At 43.7% G+C, this 20,607-nt stretch overlaps 1 protein-coding gene across 1 annotated transcript in view; it reads left to right on the forward strand.

Annotated features, from left to right (window-relative positions):
• The window catches only part of LOC137428591 (uncharacterized), a 45,438-nt gene extending 29,221 nt beyond the window's left edge, over positions 1-16,217 (forward strand). The window contains exons 10-12 of the mRNA XM_078777307.1: positions 1,913-1,975; positions 5,645-5,788; positions 7,814-16,217. Coding sequence (XP_078633433.1) covers positions 1,913-1,975; positions 5,645-5,788; positions 7,814-8,763 — 1,157 coding nt within the window. The 3' untranslated portion in view covers positions 8,764-16,217. The remainder of the gene's footprint in view (positions 1-1,912; positions 1,976-5,644; positions 5,789-7,813) is intronic.
• The last annotated feature ends 4,390 nt before the right edge of the window (positions 16,218-20,607 follow it).

A 20,607-nucleotide genomic window follows, 5' to 3' on the forward strand; every position in this document is an offset into this window, starting at 1 on the left:
AAATGGGCATTTTGGCCAAAAATTTTGACCATTTTGACCAACTTCAAAAAGACCGAAAACACAAAAGAAACTTACCACTTGTTTGAAATGTAATAAAATTGTAACAGTTCACAATAAAACAAACCAACAATTGCTAATTGAAACATTGGCATTTTATTGATGACATGTCAAGTTTTTGACCAAGATACACCATCTCATCAGTTTGTTCTACAGTACAGAACAGCACAGGGTGCAATGTCAGTCCCCTTTCAAAAGCGTGTGTGGCCACCATTGTTTTGGATACAGGCAGTGCATCATCGGCGTATACTGCCTACCAGTCTTTGGATGGATTGCTGCTGGATTCTGTCCCACTCAGTCCTCAATGTCTGAAGCAGCTCTGCCCGTGTCCTGGCCCTGCCAACTACGCGTCTCCCAAGCTCATCCCACAGGTGCTCTATGGGATTCAGGTCAGGGGAGAGTGCAGGCCACTGCATGGTGTTGATGTTCTCGCCTTGGAGAAATGCAGTGGTAAAGCGAGCAGCATGGGGACGAGCGTTGTCATGCTGAAAGGTTCTCAGTTCTGGGTGGTCTAGCAGGAATGGCAGCAGATGAGGTCGCAGGATGTTATCCACATACCGCTGGGCGTTAAGATTCCCATCCACAACCACCAGTGGCATCCTGTACCGGCCTGATATGGCGGCCCACACCATCACACTTGGGCCACCCCACCTGTTGGCTTGACGCACGCAACAATCGGCATATCGCTCGCCAGTTCTTCTCCAGACACGCTCACGCCCATCAGGACTGTCCACACAGAACCTTGACTCATCGCTGAAAGCGACCTCGTTCCACTGCGCCAAGGTCCACCGCTGATGCTGCTAGCACCATCTCTGTCGGTTGCGGCGATGGGCAGCCGTCATCACGGGGCCTCTGTATGGTCTTCTGGCAGTCAGGCCATAGTCATGCAGTCGTCTTCGTGCAGTATCATTGGAGATCCGTGGGTTTGCACGCCCCGGAGTTTCTGCCGCAGTGCGGGATGCTGGACGGAATCGATCCCGCAGGTGACTTCGGACCATCTCCCTGTCCTGCCTTGCAGTGGTGACTCTTGGCCTCCCTGATCGAGGTCTGTCATCTGCAGAGTTGTGGAGGGTGTCTCTGTCCACCAGGGCCGATATCGTCTGGTGTGAACAGCCAAGGCGACGTGCCACCTCACGGTAGCTCAGTCCGCTTTGCAGCATGCCCAGGGCACGCTGCCGTTGATCCTTGACAATCGTGGCATGTTGATTGAAATGCCCATTTTGCACTGGCCTTTTTAAAGCCAATATCAAGACATCACGTGCAGCTCATTAAAATCATCCCGTACCCCTTGGCTAATCACTGACAGTCAAAACGGCTGTTCAACAGCTGTGCTATGAAGTGACCATTGAAGGTTCAAGTGACCATCCGTGACCGTTTTGTCTGACAGTGAGGACACTATTGTCCACAAATAAGTTCACACATTTACTACACGCAGTGTTATTGTTTATATTTAAAGGTTTCAAAGGTGGTAAGTTTCTTTTGCGTTTCAGTATATATACACTGTATATATATATATATATATATATATATATATATATATATATATATATATATATATATATATATATACTGTATATATATATATATATATATATATATATATATACTGTATATATATATATATATATATATATATATATATATATATATATACACAGTATATGGCATATATGAAAATCCCAGGTATGTTATCCTGCTGTGTACACACAGGTATGTGATACAAGGTACTGGAAGGATAAACCTTGCAAAAAATTGAAAATAAAAGGACAAACCTTCCTGTCCATACAATGCCAAAACTTTGAGCCTTTAATTTTATTTTATTTTTCTCATCGTCGAAGGATTTTTTTCTTTTCAGATTTGATTGTGAAAGTGAAGGTTGAATCTGACTTTGAGGATGATTCAATGTCTCAAGAGAACGGTATGAACCACATCAACATTTTACTTGTTCCAGTTACGGATGTTTATGTGTGCATATACATTGTATAGATTGAGGTTATTCTCTGGCATTGTAATGGAGGCATTTTGAGGCAGATTTCTAAAACCTCCACGAATGACTGAACCAATGTTGTTTCACGACACTGCGTTACTTCTTATTGCCATTTACGTTCGACACGAAGATCGCCTAAAATGCAAGCCAAAACTGGTTGAAGGTCTGGGTCGAGTGACGAGGCAAAGGCGGGAAGATTTTTCTTTACAATTAAAAGGGTTTATTGATAATGTATTCAGGGAAAAAGATAGACAGGATGCTATAAATACATACTTTGGCCTAAACTTCTTAGATCTTTACTGGCAGGTCTTTCCTTTCTTTGCTTATGGGCTCTTCAACCTTAATAGAATCATCTGACCTTCGGCTTCTTGGTCTGGACATCTCCAACCTCCTTTGCGATAAGTATATTTCTGGTATTGCTGAGAGTGGTTCCAAGCGAGTTGGTTGCTTCCAAGCGAGTTGGTTGCTTCCAAGCGAGTTGGTTGCTTCCAAGCGAGTTGGTTGCTTCCAAGCGAGTTGGTTGCTTCCAAGCGAGTTGGTTGGTTCCAAGCGAGTTGGTTGCTTCGAAGCGAGTTGGTTGCTTCCAAGCGAGTTGGTTGCTTCCAAGCGAGTTGGTTGCTTCCACGCGAGTTGGTTGCTTCCAAGCGAGTTGGTTGCTTCAAAGCGAGTTGGTTGTCTTTATTGAGCACAGAGGAATTTACCTCCTGAGGCTGTTTTGTACCTGCATAAGCAGGGGCGTCGAGAGCCAGCACCAGGCAAACAACCTCGGGGCCCCCACCCCCACTCTATCTCTCTTTTATAACTTTGTAAGGAACTTTCTTTTATGAAGATCCTAAATTGGAGTAGCAACGAGGTCATAAATAAAGCAAAATCACAGGAGCCTTTTTAGCTCACAGTACAAGTGTTGGAAAGTAAATAAATAAAGTATTAACAAATCCATTGTGCAAGTTGAAGTTGATGCACCTCACACTTGTAGCAGAGTGCGGAACATGCAGTGTGGTCCAATTGTCCAAAGCATCATGAATGCTCCAGACAAACGGCCTGAAACAATTTATTTAATAAAATGCACACAAGGCCAAAATTATTATTTGTCCATGTCATTTACCTGAATATTTTACCGAGAAAAACAAATGGTCACTTTTATTTAGCCATATACAACAACAGCAACAACACCAACAACAACAAGACATTTAAGGCCATTTTCCCTGCTAGAGCAGGGGTTAGCATTGCGGGCCCCATGACAATCTTCTCCATTTTGCCCTATTTTCTGCATCTCCCCTTGTTAACCCCCTTGCCCGCATTTCTTCTTCCACCACCTTTAGCCAAGTCTTTCTCGGTCTTCCCCATCCTCTACTTCCTCCTACATTCATTTCCATCACTCTTCTCAACCAGTCACTTTCATCCTTCCTCAACACATGGACCAAACGATCTCAACCTGTTCCTCTTCACAGCATCAATCACAGGCTCTATTCCCATCATCTTTCGCAATTCATCATTTGTCTTCCTCTCTCTCAACGATACTCCACACATCCACCGAACCATTCGCATTTCCACCCTTTCCAGCCTTCGTTGCTGCTCTACGTTCATTACCCATGTCTCGCTCCCATAAATCATAACACTTCTCACACATGCGGGCAAGGGTTACCTTTCCCTTCAGCTTCAACGACACTCCCCTCCTCGTCAGGACACTCCCCTCCACACTTTTATTTAGCCGTATAATCGAAAATAAAGGAGATAGCGGCACGTTTGGACTGATCGAGTCAATTCACATCCTCGAATGTTGAACACAATTTCTCCATAAGATTGGCAAACAAAATACGTGAGAAGATGATTCATGATTTTTTTTGTAAAAAGAGGATACTGAAGGAACTGCGCTCCAACGCGAGTCAAAAGAATTGACGCGACCAAAGACAGAATTCGTCCGAGTTGCTTTATTGAAACAAAACAGCTCAGGTATTCTGACAAGCCCGTTTATCGGGCAGCAATATATATATATACACATTTTTGTCGGGAGGTTTGCCCGGCAAAAGCTATACCGGGCATGCCCGGGTGTCAAGGGCGAGCCTTGGAAAGGCGAGTCTGGACCTGCCCGGGCGTGTTTGGCTGCGGCCTGGCAAGTCGAGGCTGGGCGTGCCCGGGCGCTCTGGACGAGCACTGGAAAAGCGAGAGCGGGCATGCCCGGACGCTCTGGGCGAGCCCTGGAAAGGCGATAGCGGGCATCCCCGGACGCTCTGGGCGAGCCCTGGAAAGGCGAGAGCGGGCATGCCCGGGAAAGACGAGACCGGGCGTGCCCGGGAGGTTCGGGCGTGCCCGGGAACAGTGAGTCCGGGCATGCCCGGGAGAGGCGCGTCTGGCCGTGTTCTGGCCGGTGCAAGGCGATTGTGTGCATCCAGCGGTAACCGCTACAATACAAACACATTTCTTTGTAACGCACATTTCTGGTTGATAACCATTTTCTGTAAAGTTTGAAACTGCACCATTAACAATTTTAAATGTTGTTTTGTTTCCAGCGAGAAACCCGGCAAAGAAAACAAAATAAGCTTCTGGATTTAAATGTAACGATGAGGAAATGAGGATGAGCTGATGAGGGGTTTCACTCCATTGTTTAAAAAAAACCTCGACGCCCCTGTGTATAAGATAACTATACGTCCCCTCATGGAGTACTGTTGCCACATTTGGGCTGGAGCACCAGCCCACCACTTATCTTTACTTGATAGACTCCAGAAAGGCAAGGTCAACCTGGTTGGTGCGGAGATGGGTTCAACTCCATATATTTTACAATCACCGCTCCGACTGTGCACATATTACCTTCAGCGTATCCCAACCAGATCCCTCCTTCAAGAGTAATTATATTTAACTCGAGCACGCAATCCATACTATTCTTACCACATTCATGCTGTGGAATTTTGCCCCTCCCCCCACCCCATCCCTTCCACATCACAATATTATGATAACTTGAGGTAAGAAATATATGTGTACAAGAGGAATCGAGAAAACAACAATTTAAAGAATGAATTTCCATGAATAAAGCAAAAAGGTGCGAAAATGATTTTCCCACCTTTTTGCCCGATGCTCTCTTGTGAAACTCAGGAATGGCAATGACTATAATCCAGGGGCAGTCAAAGAGAATAAGCCTGGTTATAGAGTGGGTTTGAGGGGTGGATCCACCTGCAGAAGTAGGAGTAAAAGCGTGATTATCAAAAGTGGCCCATTGTTTAACCAGGCCGTGGTTTATGTTTGAGAATTTGATTTTTAGCAACGAGCTAAAATCGTGTAAGAAATCGGAGATAATCGGAGATAATAAAGCGGAGATAATCCCAGGGCACAAATTAAGAGTTCAAATAATTATCATTATAAGGCAATGGAATGCAGACAGCTATTCTGCATCAGCGAGAACACCAAATTGTCATTTCATCATGCACTTCCTCTAATTTCAATTGCCCTCGTCCTTTGTTGACCTCTTTGGTTAAGTAGGAAAATGTGTTTTTCTGTTGGAGACCCCATGCATTTCTCCCCACTACTTAGAATGATTGTTTTGGTTTACATTTGTTTTTTTATCCCTCCATTTATTGTGATGAACTGTTGTCACATGGTTTGCAGGTGAAGCTCAAGTGGTGAAGTCAGAACCTTTCCAAAACAACCTTCTTCAGACATCCCAGGATGCTTTGAGCAATGATCATGTGAAGCAGGAACCGTGTGATTCTCCACCCATGGAGCCTAGGAAATCTGCTCAGCTGCTCGAAGGTACGCCAGACTCTCAATAGATCACATCACATTGTGTTTACTTGTTTATTTCATTATTTCACTCTTAAATAATTTTGTTACAAACCTTGCAGAATAACGAGTCCATTTGAATTGTTTTCACTCAAATGGCTTGTTTCTGTGAACAAGACAGGGATACCTCTTTCATTTAAAATACACGTTGCTTATAAAATACACATATTCAAGATCATTGCATCACATCGGATCCATTTTAGATGATTTCAACCATTTCAAAATCCTACGATGTCACTTCGCAGTGTTGCAATTACTTCCACCAACTTTGGATGATTTCCTGTGGAAAATAGTTCAACATCTCAGTCATGTGACAATCTTGACCACATCTACGATCTCGTTATTTTGAAGCAAATCATTAAGCCTGGACCATATCCTTCCACATCTCTGATTATTTTGCAGTGTTGGAAATGAAGCTGCACACCATTTATTCAAGTATGTCCCTTATTCTCTGTGATCGTGCGGTTGTGTTGTTTTGAATTTATTGCAGCTGTTATAATCGTTATCTCAGCCACCAAAGGTGGAAGGAAGGAGGTTATGTTTTCACCACTGTCCATTTGTCTGTGAGCGGGATATCTGAGCTATGGACAGATTTGGACGAAGTTTGGTGGACAGGTTGGATGTGTGCCAAGAACAAATTGATTGGATTTTTGTGAAGACGCAGATCCGGATCTGAGAATTTTAAAATTGATTCTTCGTCTTTGAGATGTTGAACCAAAACCAATATATAGCATATTTCAAGAAGTTATGGATGGGTTATGACAAAAGTTGGTGGACATGTTGGGTCGGTGACAAGAACAAGCCGATTAGATATTGGTTAAGGTCCGGATGCTGATCCGGCCGGCCTATCAGTGGGATGCAAAACGTAAACTGTTCAGGCTGGTGGAGGTATGTGCTCTACCAAGTGCCTTTCTTGTTCAGCTTGTGTTGTGTATCCCACCATTCAGGTTCCTGATCAGATCGATTTCTGATGTCACCATCTCTCCTATTGATGACTTGCCTGCAACAATAACAGCATTCAGGAATTCCATTTTATTCAAGATTACTGTTTTACGATCACTATTTTGATATAAAATTATTCTTACCATTCCACAGACCATCTAGTAGCACCGGAGGAGTTTGAGGTGTGGGGAGAGGGGTGGGGAGGGGGGCAGGAGGGGCAATGGCCCCACCTTGATTTGTTTTCAGCAACTTACAACTAAGATAAAAACATCCCGTATTTAAACGTGAGTAACAATAATGAACGTAAACTGTATTTGTAATTTCACGTACACTTTAATGACCCTAACAAACGGTAATTTTGGAAGTCTCACCGAGCTACCATTATTAATATAAAGCCCTTGCCCCCCTCCCCCTAAATAGAGAAGTCAAAGTATGCCTATATCTAGTTGTACTTATGAAAATTCCTCTGACCATTGATAGACAGTGGTTGTATCTCTCACAGGTTTTTTTTTTTCTTTCTTTCTTTGTTTTGTATGCAAAGTCGAGGTTTGTGGAAGAGCGACAACACTGAATAAATCAGGATGCAACAGAACAAAACAAGAGGAGAATGAGGGGGGAAACACCAACAGCACGGTTTGCCAGATAAAACAGAGGGAGACGTGAACAAAAAAGGGAAGTGGGGAGGAAAGAGGGGTCAGGGAGGATGCACAAGCACATGGTGGTCAATATGGATACAGAAGCAGATTCTCAGGAAGGAAAAACTGAAAATTTGGAAGAAGGTGGGATTTTTGGGTGGAGGGGTTAATGGGGGTAGAAAAGATCATGTTTTGGATGGTGGATAATCTGAGATGGTGATGAACAGTGGTCTTGTTTGTGTGTTTTAACTGAATCATTTGGCCAGTTCCAAACATCTTCCATTTTTGAATCTTAACTGGACCCTCTTCCTCGAGGAGAAATGTTTAACTAATGACAATGTTCAAATTAATTTGAGAAATATTATCAAATATGGACAAACTGGTGTGAATTATTGCTTTTTGTGACTTGTCTTTTCAGAGAAACGAATGAAATTGGATTCTTGGTCCAACAGTTCCCAGTTGCTCAACGCACAAGTTTTCAATCGTCACATGACACAGACAGTTACTCAAGATACTGGTACATTTCACAGCATGTCTCGTAAATGTTGCACAGAGACCCTCAAGATTATACAAGGAATTAGGAAACTACACAAGTGTTCTGTGTGTGACAAATCATTTACAACGTTGTCAATTTTAAAACTACATAAAACAATCCATAAGGGAGAGAAGCCATTCAAGTGTTCTATTTGCAAAAAGAAATTTTCTCGATCATCAAATTTGCAGATTCATCAAAGAACACACACAGGCGAGAAGCCTTTTAAGTGTTCTGTGTGTCTGAAAACCTTTATGCAAAAGTCATATTTGCACTTTCATCAAAGAATACACACAGGTGAAAAGCCACACAAGTGTTCTTCGTGTGCTAAAGCCTTTATTCGATCGATAGATTTACACATTCATCAAAGACGGCACACAGGAGAGAAGCCTCACAAGTGTTCCTTGTGTCCTCAAGCCTTTACTCGATCATCAAATTTAAGGAGTCATCAAAGAATACACACAGGAGAGAAGCCACACAAGTGTTCTGTGTGTCCTAAAGCCTTTACTCGATCATCAAATTTAAGGAGTCATCAAAGAATACACACAGGAGAGAAGCCACACAAGTGTTCTTTATGTCCTAAAGCCTTTTTTCAATCATCAGATTTAAGGAATCATCAAATAATACACACAGGAGAGAAGCCACACAAGTGTTCTGTGTGTCCTAAAGCCTTTATTCGATCATCAAATTTAAGGAGACATCAAATAATACACACAAGAAAGAAGCCCCACAAGTGCTCTGTGTGCAGCGAGGCATTTGCTTGTTCATCATATCTTTCTCAACATCAAAGAAGACACACAGAAGACATCTACTGCACGTGGACGATCTCAAACTAGAAAAGCGCGACTGAGGACATTCAAATGGAATTTGTTCTTGACAAATGCACCAAATGCGGATATCTTTCTGGAAAAACAAAAGGAACACACACTATCTCAGTAGATGGAAGTACAATACAGGAACTAGAAAAGGAAGCATCCTTCAAATACATCGGAATACAAGAAGACCTCCCCAGGTACAACACCAAAAAAGGCGGAAAATAATCAGCAAAGAGTACTTGCGCAGAATAACACTAATTCTGAAGTCATCCTTCTCTCCAATGAACAAAACCAAAGCTATAAACCAACTTGCAGTACCAGTATTCCAGTATAGCTGTGCAAATATAAACTGGAAACAATTAGAAATCAACAACTTAGACACCAAAACAAGGAAACTTCTAACTTTTCATAATCTATTAAACAAAAACAATGCATGCTGAGGTTTTACTTGCCAAGAATAGGAGGACGAGGTGGACTGATGTAGCTGAACCACGTGCACAGGACAGCATGTGTAGGACTAGCGGAGTATGTGAAAAGCTCAACAGACTATCGAATGAGATTTGTGCACGAACATGAAAACAACAAATCAGCAAAGGTACCGTAAATCCATTTGGAAACAAACTTCCAAAAACAGGTGCAAGTGAAGGATACTACACAGGAAAACAAAACAGAAACAAATACAGCCCCAATGATCGCAAAGAAGAAAAAGAAAACGACAAAAAGAAATATCAGCAGATATTTTCTGACAAATGGGGGAATGCCAAAAGAGCAGGAAGATTCAAAGAAGAGTTTGACAGAACAGGTTTTCTTTTTTTTTTCTTTTTTTTTGTATACAGAATCGAGGCTCGTGAAAGAGCTAACATTTATCACAAAAACAAATCAAAGAGACAAACAAACAAAGTATATAAAAAGGGGAGCGGTAGACAAGATGGGGAGAGAAGGGGAAGCACATAAACACAACATTTGAGAGCAGGGACATCGGGAATGTGTGGGAGGGAGAGGGATTGGGGGAAGGCGGCGTGGGAAGGGGGGTGGGGGGTGGGAGAAGTATAAACACAAGTACGCCAAGGACTTCCAGGAAAGAAGTTGGTATTTCAAAAAAGTGGATTTGGGGTGAAATTAGCGGGGGTAGAAAAGATCAAGGTTTTGGATGGGGGAAGATAAGAGATGGTGGTGAACAGCTGTTTTAATGACCTGGAGGGAGGAGTGGGATTGAAGAGAGTGAGGGAGTTTGTTCCAGAGGCGGGAGAAAAGAGGAATGAAGGAGTGAAGGTGAGCAGAGAGTCTTGATTTTGGCAGTTTAACCATAAGAGGGTTGCAGGCAGATCTTGTGCGACCTGTAGGAATATTTGGGGGACAGAGCCCAGAGAGAGCTGGAGGAGCAAGGCCGGAAAGGAGTCGGTAGAAGACAGAAAGACCACCAACCTGCCTGCGGTGAATAAGTGAAAGGCCCTCGGAGGTAGCTTAATCGCGGGAGATTCCAATGATTCTGAACGCTTTGGTTTCAACAGCGTGAAGACGAGCTAGGTGTGAGGCAGGAGCACCAGCCCAGAGGGGGGAACAATATTCCATTGAGCTGCAGATGAAAGCCTTATAAGTGGCGAGGAGCTCAGGTTTCCCAAGGAAGGACTTCGCACGACGGAGGATGCCCAGTCGGCGACTGGCTTTGGAGGCCAGATTTGAAATGTGGTTTTCTCAGGAAAGATCATGGCAGATAGTGAGACCCAAAAGCTTGAGTGACAGAACTTCTTGGAGAGGATTATTCAGAAAGTGGATGGGAGGGTTGTCCAGTCAGTCTTTTCGGAGAGACATCGTAAGAGTGTGAGATTTGTCAGGATTGAAAGACATGTTCCACTTGTTTGCCCAGTCTGTGATTTTGTCCAGGTCTGCAGAGAGCGAGGAGGCTGCAGACTGCCGATCTGAGGGATGAAGAATGGAGCGGTAGAGAGTGGAGTCATCAGCAAAGAGATAGAGAGGATTTTCAAGAGAGTCGGAGAGATCCGACTCTCTTGATGAAGACCAGAAAAAGCATAGGGCCCAGAATACTGCCTTGGGGAACTCCAGCCTGAACAGGATATTGACAAGGAAGGCTCATTTAAATGGCGAAGAAGAGGTCAAATAAATTGGGATGGAGAACAAGTCATCGTAAATACCCAACACCAGGGACACCACACTCATGGCTTTAAGAAAACTAGGGCATGCCCGTACTATATATAAGCTAGGACGTGCCCGTACGTGGGTGCCCGTTCCTTGCCAAAAAAAAAAAAAAAAAAAAAATTTGTGTAGGGGTGTGTGTGTGTAAACATCCTAGGGCGTGCCCGTACGTGGGTGCAAAAAAACATGCGTGCAAACAACAACAACAAAAAAAAACTTTGAAACCACGTGGCAGTAACGACCACAGAACCCCCCCCCTCTATTTACATGAATGGTTTGGTCCATTCGCAACGACCACAGAAACCCCCCCTCTATTTACATGCAATGGTTTGGTCCAAAGCGAACGGCTTGCAGTGTTTGGTAAAGAAATCGCCATAGCTCGGTAAGTACTTGTCCGATTAATATGAAACCTTGAAAAGGCACATCCTCGGGTCCCCAGCAATATACCTGGCAAGTTTAAAGTATATCGGACCCGTGGTTGTCGAGAAACAGCGGTCACAGACAAACATACACACATACACACATACACACATACACACATACACACATACAAACACACATACACACAGAGATTAATGGAATTATAGATAGATGGAGGGATTGAACCAATCAGACAAATGCAGGATTTGTGGAGTAGAAACAGAAAGTACCAGTCACCTCTTTTGGGATGCAAAAAATGCATGTCGGAACAACTGTACACAGAAAGCCATGACAGCATCTATCGAGTAATCCACTGGCACATCTGCAAACATTTCAAGATTCCGGTCCCAGAACAATCATGGAAACACAAACCAAATTCGATCCTTGAAAAGGAACAGATGGTGCTCACGCATGACAAGATGATCCCACCAAGTGGAGACATTGCATGCGGAGCATCGTGTCCAGAGATAGTGCTCAAACACAAAAAGTAAAAGTCAGCATTGTTGATTGAGGTTTCCATTCCCAATGACTTTGGACTAAATGCTTCAGAGACCAAGAAAATTATCAAATACCTGGAGCTGAAAAATAAGGTCAAGAGGAATTGGAAATTGAAGAAAGCGGAAATTGTCAGAGGCCTGTCACAGCCTGTCAGAGGTTCAGTGAAGATTATCAAAAGAGTCCTTGGAACAAAACAATGAGAATGAAGTTTCACAATCTGATTTATGAGTAAACAATCCTTTCCCAAAAAAGGAGGTGGAGATTTTGAGTTCTGGGAGACTTCGTCCCACCTCCTAAAATCCGCATCTGGGGATAACAACCAATGAGAAAGTATGTCCAAGAGAAAATAGCAGGCAAAAAAAACCCCACAACAGCACTTTTTAAGGCCATTTTCCCTGTTGGAGCGGGCGTTCGCCTTGTGGGCCCAATGACAATCATCATGGTTCCCTTTTTGAGGCAATGTTTCTATGGCCAGATGCCCTTCCTGATGCCAACCCTTTAGTCGCCTCTTACGACATGCAGCAATATGGTGTACCTATTCTAAACCGGGGCACACACCAGCACGTTCATCCCAGCAAGCTGGTACTCAATTTGCCATCCTTGGAAGGATGACAGGCTGAGTCAACCCCCCTGGCGTTAATTCAGCGATCGACCGGGATTCAAACTCAGGATCGTCGGATCTCAAACCAGCACCATAACTGCTAAGCCAACACCAGGCTACTGAAAAAGAAAATGGTGGCAAACAATGCAAAAACAAGGGATGTGATAATCTGACCAGAAACAAAACACCACCTTGGAAACAGAGACTGGAGAAGCAGAGAGACCAACTGAGGAAGGAAACAGGACAACTAGAACAATTCAAGAAGGGAAACTGAAGTCCAAAGGTCAAGAAAAAACAAATCTGACAAATCAAAAAGAAATCCAACATCAAAAATAATGGGTAGTACCATTGGCTGCCCATAGTAAGTTCCAAATACAACAAATAGGAGGAAAAATAAATAAACTATGATGACGCCAACAACAGAAGAAGGCAAAATCAACGGTTTGAAAACATCCTGAAAATGGTAGGCAGAGAACTAGGGAAACAAACAAAATCTGGCAAATCCCCCTGTGTTGCAAATGTGACAAATAAGAGGATCTTGGAAAAAATGCTGGAAAGGGATATACGAGACGAATGAGAACACAAGAAGTACTCAATTGGATCCGAAACCTGGAAGAGAAGAAACAACATCTTGAGGAAATGTCCCCAGTAATAATTGATGCAGAAAAGATATGACAACAATGTGCAAAGATGGCAAACTTGAAAAGCCCTGGCCCAGATGGGATACCAAACTTTTGGTTGAAGCAACTGTATGCTCTCCGCCCTCACTACGTTGTAGCATTTAACAAAATCATCAAAGGCGAACAGCCAATGGATCAATGGTTCAGAGAAGGCAAAGCGCTTCTCATTCCAAAATCTAATGAAACCCAACTACCCAAAAAGTATAAACCGATAACGTGCTTAAAAACAACATACAAACATTTAACAGGATTAATTAATCGATGAAATTTACAAACACCTCATGCAACAAGGAGTTTTAGAGGGAGAACAGAAATGATGAAAGAGAGGATGTGATGGAACGATAGACCATTTGTTATTAAACAAGACCATACGCAAAAACTCCACGCACCAACAAACCAACTTATTCACAGCCTGGATAGATTACAAAAAGCCTTTGATCGTGTTCCACATTCATGGATTATAAAATGCATGCAAGTATGCAAAATTAACCCCCAAATAGTCACACTGATAGAGAAAGCAATGACACTGAAATACAATGCTGATACTACCTCACTTGGAAGAAAAGATTGAAATCCAAGGGATAATGATATGACGTGGTATCTTACAAGGTGACAGCCTTTCCCCATCCTGTTTTTGTCTGGCTCTGGACCCAATGAGTAACCTCATCAATGACCAAGGACACGGATACAATCTAACGTGCAACAGAGAAATGACCAAATAACCTAGAAAGGTGACATCTGTTGTACATGGATGATCTAAAACTGTCCGCACAGAATGATAACAAATTGGCAGATCAACGCAAACTAGTAAAGGACAACTCGGAGGATATTTAAATGGAATTTGGTCTTGACAAATCCGCCAAATGCACATTTCTGTGGTAAAACAAAAATAACATTATATCGCAATTGATGAAAGCACAACTATACAGGAACTAAAAAACGAAGCATCCCACAAATACCTCAGAATAGAAGAAGGTAGCCAGGTACAACACAAAAAAAATGCGTAAGATAATTAATCGGCAAAGAGTAGATATGCAGAATAAGACTAATTCTGAAGTCATCCCTCTCTCCAATGAACAAAATCAAAGCTATAAACCAATTTGCAGTACCGGTATTCCAGTATAGCTGTGCAATTATAAACTGGACACAATCGGAGATCAACAACTTAGACACCAAAACAAGTTAAGGTCGAACGATTCGTAAGGTATTCTACAAACCAATGCATTCTGATGTTTTACTTGCCGAGACAAGGAGGAGGTGGTCTGATGGAGCTTAACCAAGTGCACAGAACAGCGTGTGTCAGACTAGCGGGGTTTATTCCACTGCGTATAAGGATTTCCTTTGAAGCATTTCATGAGAGAGGGAGGACAACGCATGATACTGATTACCCTGTGTTGTTTTAACATCTCTGTGCGTGCACGTATTTCATAATAATGATTCAACCAACCTGTGAATTGGTAGAGCTTGATTGAGGTTCGAGTTATTCCACCACAGGCGATTCATGAAAGTGTGGTGGTGTGCACAGTACCCAACACCAAAGTGGTTACCCAGGTCATCAAAGCAATGGAGAAGGCATTAAATTTGTGGATAGAAGACAATGCCCAGAGGAACATTCTTTGAAGCAGACATCGGATTTATGAAAAGGCAAAGCGAATGAACAATCGTCTGGCTGGCAGGGGTGGTGTTGAAAACACCGAGCGATGTGGGTTTGAATGATGCGGGTACGAGTGGCCCCAGTCCCTTTCAAGCCAGCAGGGGATGGTTTGCCCACTTCAAGCAGTGGTACAATCTCCACAATGCGAAGCTCACAGGCAAATGTGCTTTCGCAGACCATTAGGATCAAAAATGTTTCCCTGCTCAACTCGTGCAGCTCATCCAGGAAAAACGGTACGTGCCAGAGCAGGTCTTCAATGCAGATGAGGCCATCCTGTTCTGGAAGAAAATGCCCACTCGGACTTTCATCTTGAAGCGAGAGAGAGAGGACAGCATCAGGCTTCAAGGCTGATGTTTTGGCCGTCATCTTTATGGATTGGTTCCACAACTGTTTTGGCCCTCAAGTGGAAAGGTACCTGGTAGATAAGAACCTCGCCTTCAAGGTTCTGCTGGTGTATAACACTCCTGTCCTCCTCAATGTGCTAAAGGTGGCTCATGCCAATGTTGAGGTGATCTTGTTGCCACCCACCCACCTACCCATCCCTAATGCAACTACTCGACCAAGATGTGATTTCAACGTTTAAAACGTATTACACCTGCCGCACCTTCCATCGCATCTTGGATGCCATTGAGCTCACCCCCTGAAGTTGATGTCAAGAAATGTTGGAAGGACTTCAACATCGTGCACTGTATCAGCACCATCAAGGACTCTGGATGAGGTCAAAGCCTCTACCATCAACGCTTGCTGGCATAATCTATGGCCACAGGCAGTCAACAACGTCAGAGGCTTTCCCGACGCCACAAAAGAGAGGCGGACAATTGCCGGATTGGCATGGGAGGTAGGAAGCGATGGCTTCAACGACATGTAGCCTGAGGAATTGGAGATAATCACCTCACATGGTGAGGAGCTGACTGAGGAGTCAGCAGCCATAATTAAGGCTTCTGAGGCACAGGAGGAGGAAGAGGGCTGTGACGAGCAGGAAAAGGTGGCGAGGCCCAACCTGGCCGTCAAGTTCCTCGCTGAGGATATGATATGATATCAGTCAGTCATCAGAATATCATATCATCAGTATCAGTATCATCAGTACATGACATCAGTATGATATCAAGCAGGATATGAGGTCATTTGCTGACAGGTTGCAAGATGGAGAGGTACCTCCAGTTCGAGAGGGGGTTGGATGATGTTCTGCTGCCAGACAAAGATGCACAGAAACCGACAGCACTCGGCGAAACAGCTCACGATCACCTATTTTTCGCCCCAGCCCCTCCACCTCCACACCTTCGGCACCCTCATCTGCATCCCCTTCATTGCAGGACTCTTCATCACCCTTACCTGTGTCCTCTTCAGAGGAGTTCATCGAGTTTCCTAGATTCTCAATAATAATCATCATTCATCATCATCATCATCATCATCAAACGTTACATCATACTGTACTGTACCGTATCTTCAATAAAAATAGGAAACAGTACCTGCTTTTGTTGTTCTTGAATTTGTAAGCATTTTAAATGAAACTATAATCATGTGCATTTGTGTTCGTAAAATTTAAACATTTTCCCTTGTGAATCTCGAACCCCCGGGAACCTATCCCCATTTTCCCATGGAAAGAATGCCCCGACATTTGCGGATTCGACATTTGCAGCATTTTTCAAGAATATTTCCCCATGAATGTTGGGGTTCTCCAGTATTAAAAAAACATTCTGGGGAATATCACTGCAAACGAGCTACAAGTGGAAGCTGTCAGGGGTTCAGTGAAGATTTTGAAAAGAGCCCTTGGAAAGAAGCTATGACGATGATGTTTCACAATTTTGTTTGTGAAGAATGATCCTTTACTGAAAAAAGAGGTGGAGATTTTGAGTTCTGGGAGAACTTTCTCCCACCTTCTAAAACCCATACAGTCACGTGAAAAAGTAAGTACACCCCATGTAAAGTTTTGACTTTTTCAACATATTTCAACATTCAGCTATTTGATCTTCATTTCAACAATATTGATATATAAAGGTGATATATAAAAAAACCACCTTTAGAGGCCATTTTTCCCCGCAAGCGGGGGTTGGCCTTTTTCGGGAACCGTGGTAGTTGTTGTTTTTCGGTCCCCTTTTTGAAGCAATGTTTTACGGCCGGATGCCCTTCCTGACGCCAACCCTTTTTGCCGCCTTTAACGACAAGCAGGGAATTACCAGTGAACTGGTACTCAAACTATACCAAATAGGATAAAGGTGATATTTGAGGATAAATTTAAATTTGAGGATAAATTTGAGGTTAAAGGTGATATAATATAACAAATATCATGAAACATTTACATTTTGTAGTCTATTGTGTTATGGATTCATCACTTCCGTTGTTGTGATTCTCATCCACTGTAAACATTTTTGGTTGCATGTACTATTATTGTTATCGAACAATAATACAGGTACCAACCGAGAATGAAGGTGTGGAGGTTGAAAGAGGTGACAGTGAGGGAGGCATTAAAAGAGAGGCTGAGTATGGTAGAGGATGATGTGGTTGAGCTTGAAAGTGGTTGGATGTCAATGAAAGAAAGTCTGTTGGGAGCCGTTGGTGAGGTATGTGGATGGACAAAAGGGACCACCGAGGCACTCGGAAACATGGTGGTGGGATGATGAAGTTGGAAAGAAGATTGACGAGAAGAGGAAGAAGTTCAAGGAGTAGCAGAAGGCGAAGGGTACGGGGGCAGAAAAGGAAGAGCATGAAAGTTATAAGGCAGCCAAGAAGGCTGCAAAGAAAGAGGTAGCAAAGGCACAGGAGGCATGTCGGAAAATGTTCGGAGAACGGTTGGATTCAGAAGAGGGTCAGAGAGCGGTATTCAGGATTGCAAAGCAGATAGCGAAAGAGAGGTGTGATGTGATGGGGGTGAGTTGCTTGAAGGATGAAGTGGGACAAATCGTTGTGGACCCAGATGGAATTAAAGGAAGATGGAAGAGATATGTGGAAATACTGTTGAATGCAGAGAATGAATGGGACGGCAACATAGAGAGTAACCCAGTTTTAGGACCGGCAGAGAAGACAACCGAGAAGGAAGTTGAGGAAGCGATTAAAGCAATGAAGAGTAGAAAAGCAGGAGGGCCGACGGGAGTTGTGGTAGATATGTTGAAGGCAGCCGGAAATTGGGGTGTGAAGAGAATGACAGAGATCTGCAATCTGGTGGTGAAAGAAGGCCGCATTCCAGTGGATTGGGAACTGAGTACCCTCGTCCCTCTATACAAGGGGAAAGGTGACCCTCTGGACTGTGGCTCGTATCGAGCGATAAAGTTATTGGAGAATGGAATGAAGGTATTGGAAAGGGTGTTGGAGAGGAGGATAAGGAAGAAAGTGAAGATTGACGAAATGCAGTTTGGATTTATGCCAGGAAGAGGAACGACAGACGTGCTTTTTATTGTGAGGCAGTTGCAGGAGAAGTACATGGAGAAGAGGAAGAAGTTGTTTCTTGGGTTTGTTGATCTGGAGAAAGCATTCGATAGGGTTCCACGTGAAGTATTGACATGGGCATTGAGGAAGTTAGGAGTGGAGGAATGGTTGATCAGAGTAGTGATGGCAATGTACAAAAGAGCGCGCACAGCTGTAAGGACGAAGGACGGGAAGAGTGGTGAGTTTGAGGTGAAGGTGGGAGTGCATCAGGAGTCGGTACTAAATCCACTACTATTTGTAGCTCTGATGGAGGTGCTGGCTCGGAACGTAAAGGAGGGTTTACCGTGGGAGGTGTTGTCTGCAGATGATCTGGTGTTGATTGCAGAAAGTATGGATGGAATGAAGGAGAAGATGAACAAGTGGAAGGAATGTATGGAGACGAAAGGTCTGAAGGTGAATATCGGAAAAACAAAGGTGATGGCAAGTGGTAAAGCATGTGGTGAGGTGGAAAGAACTGGGAAGTGGCCATGTGCAGGAAGGGTGTCGGAGTGAACTCAATTCAATGTACAATGTGCGCTGAGTGGGTTCATCAAAAATGTAGTGGTTTGAGAGGGTCATTAACCAGTGTGGCAGCTACATTCAAGTGTAAGGTGTGCACAGAGTGAGCTGCAGATGAAGGAAATGTTGAGTTGGATCTTGGAGACGGCGTGAAGCTGGAAGGTGTGAAAACATTTTGTTACCGAGGAGACATGCTGAATGGAGAAGGTGGATCAGACTCGGCAACGGTTGCTAGAGTGAGATGTGCATGGAAGAAGTTTCGGGAACTGAGTGGCGTGCTGACGAGGAGGGGAGTGTCATTGAAGCTGAAGGGAAAGGAAAGGCTGCATGTGTGAGAAGTGTTATGATTTATGGGAGCGAGACATGGGTAATGTACGTAGAGCAGCAAAGAAGGCTGGAAAGGGTGGAAATGCGAATGGTTCGGTGGATGTGTGGAGTATCGTTGAGAGAGAGGAAGCCAAATGATGAATTGCGAAAGATGATGGGAATAGAGCCTTTGATGGATGCTGTGAAGAGAAACAGTTTGAGATGGTTTGGTCATGTGTTGAGGAAGGATGAAAATGACTGGTTGAGAAGAGTGATGGAAATGAATGTGGAAGGAAGTAGAGGATGGAGAAGACCGAGAAAGACTTGGCTAAAGATGGTCGAAGAAGAAATGCGGGCCAGGGGGTTAACAAGGGGAGATGCAGAAAAGGGCAAAATGGAGAAGATTGTCATGGGGACCGCAAGGCTAACCCCCGCTCTTGCAGGGAAAATGGCCTTTAAAATGCCTGTTGTTGTTGTTGTACTATTACTGTTATCGTTTAAGTGAAATGGAGATCTGTTTTCAAAAGGTAAAATAAATTAATGTTTTAAAAGAAACCGGAAACCGGATCGGGAACCAGAGGAAGAAGAAGAGAAAAAAGGAGGTGGAGCGAGTAAGGTCGGAGAAGGAGCTGAGCTACTTGGAGGTCTGGAGCAAACGCTGGCGAACGGGGGTCACTAGTGAACTTTGGGGTTTCCTGGGAAAGGGATTCCTGCGACAGAGTGGTTATCGCTGTGACAGATAAACCTGCGTGTCAGGTTTTGCGGTTGATTCCGAAGAGAATCATTGGAGTGCCGTTACGTCTCGAGAACGGACCGTTGTCAGTTTTGTCTCGCGCCCGATTTCGCATCGCTCCAGGTTTTTCACCTCGCTTCAACCATTTTCACAACCATCCAGTCGTTAATCTGGTGTGTGTGTGTGTGTGTTTAACGTGGATTTTGAGTGGGAATTTGTGGTTCGCCGTCTGAGCCGTTGAACGTCCGTAACCGAAGGTTAATTTGCGGTTCGCCGTTTGTGAGCCGTTGAACGTCCATACCCAAAGGTGTGATTTCCCAGTCGCCTCTTGAGGATACCTTTGCCTATCTTTGGCAGTGTGACTGTCAACCGAACGGGATTCTGGTCTCGATACAACATCGTTCCGACGATCACTGGAACGTGGATCGACTTTGGTTTGAAGCTGGGACAGAGACATTGGGAATGTTATTTTCGCTCACTTGGAGCACAGTGAGTTATATTGTACGAAACTGATGGTACCATCATAGGAATGATATATTGGTTGTACAATTGATTAATATTGTTATTGTACCGTTATTCTTCTGTGACCTTAATACAATACTTCTTTGTTGGTAACAATTGGTGTGGTTTCACCATTGATCTTTGACATACAGAATAACACATCTTTCTGCCGTGACTCCTCTCGAGGCTCGTAGGTACACCGTGACCGTGGTTTGGTGAGGAGCACGTAATAATTGTATGGTTTAAATAAACATAAATGCAAATTTCCCATGTGCAAAAAGTAAGTACACCCTTGGGTCTAATAGGTGGTTTTGCCCCCTTTGGCAGAAACAACCTCAAGTAGGCGTTTCTCATAACTGTCTACCAGTCTCTGACATCGACTGGGAGAAATTTTTGC

Source organism: Myxine glutinosa, chromosome 5 (genome assembly GCF_964187855.1).
Source record: "Myxine glutinosa chromosome 5, kmMyxGlut1.1, whole genome shotgun sequence".
Lineage (NCBI taxonomy): Eukaryota > Metazoa > Chordata > Myxini > Myxiniformes > Myxinidae > Myxine > Myxine glutinosa.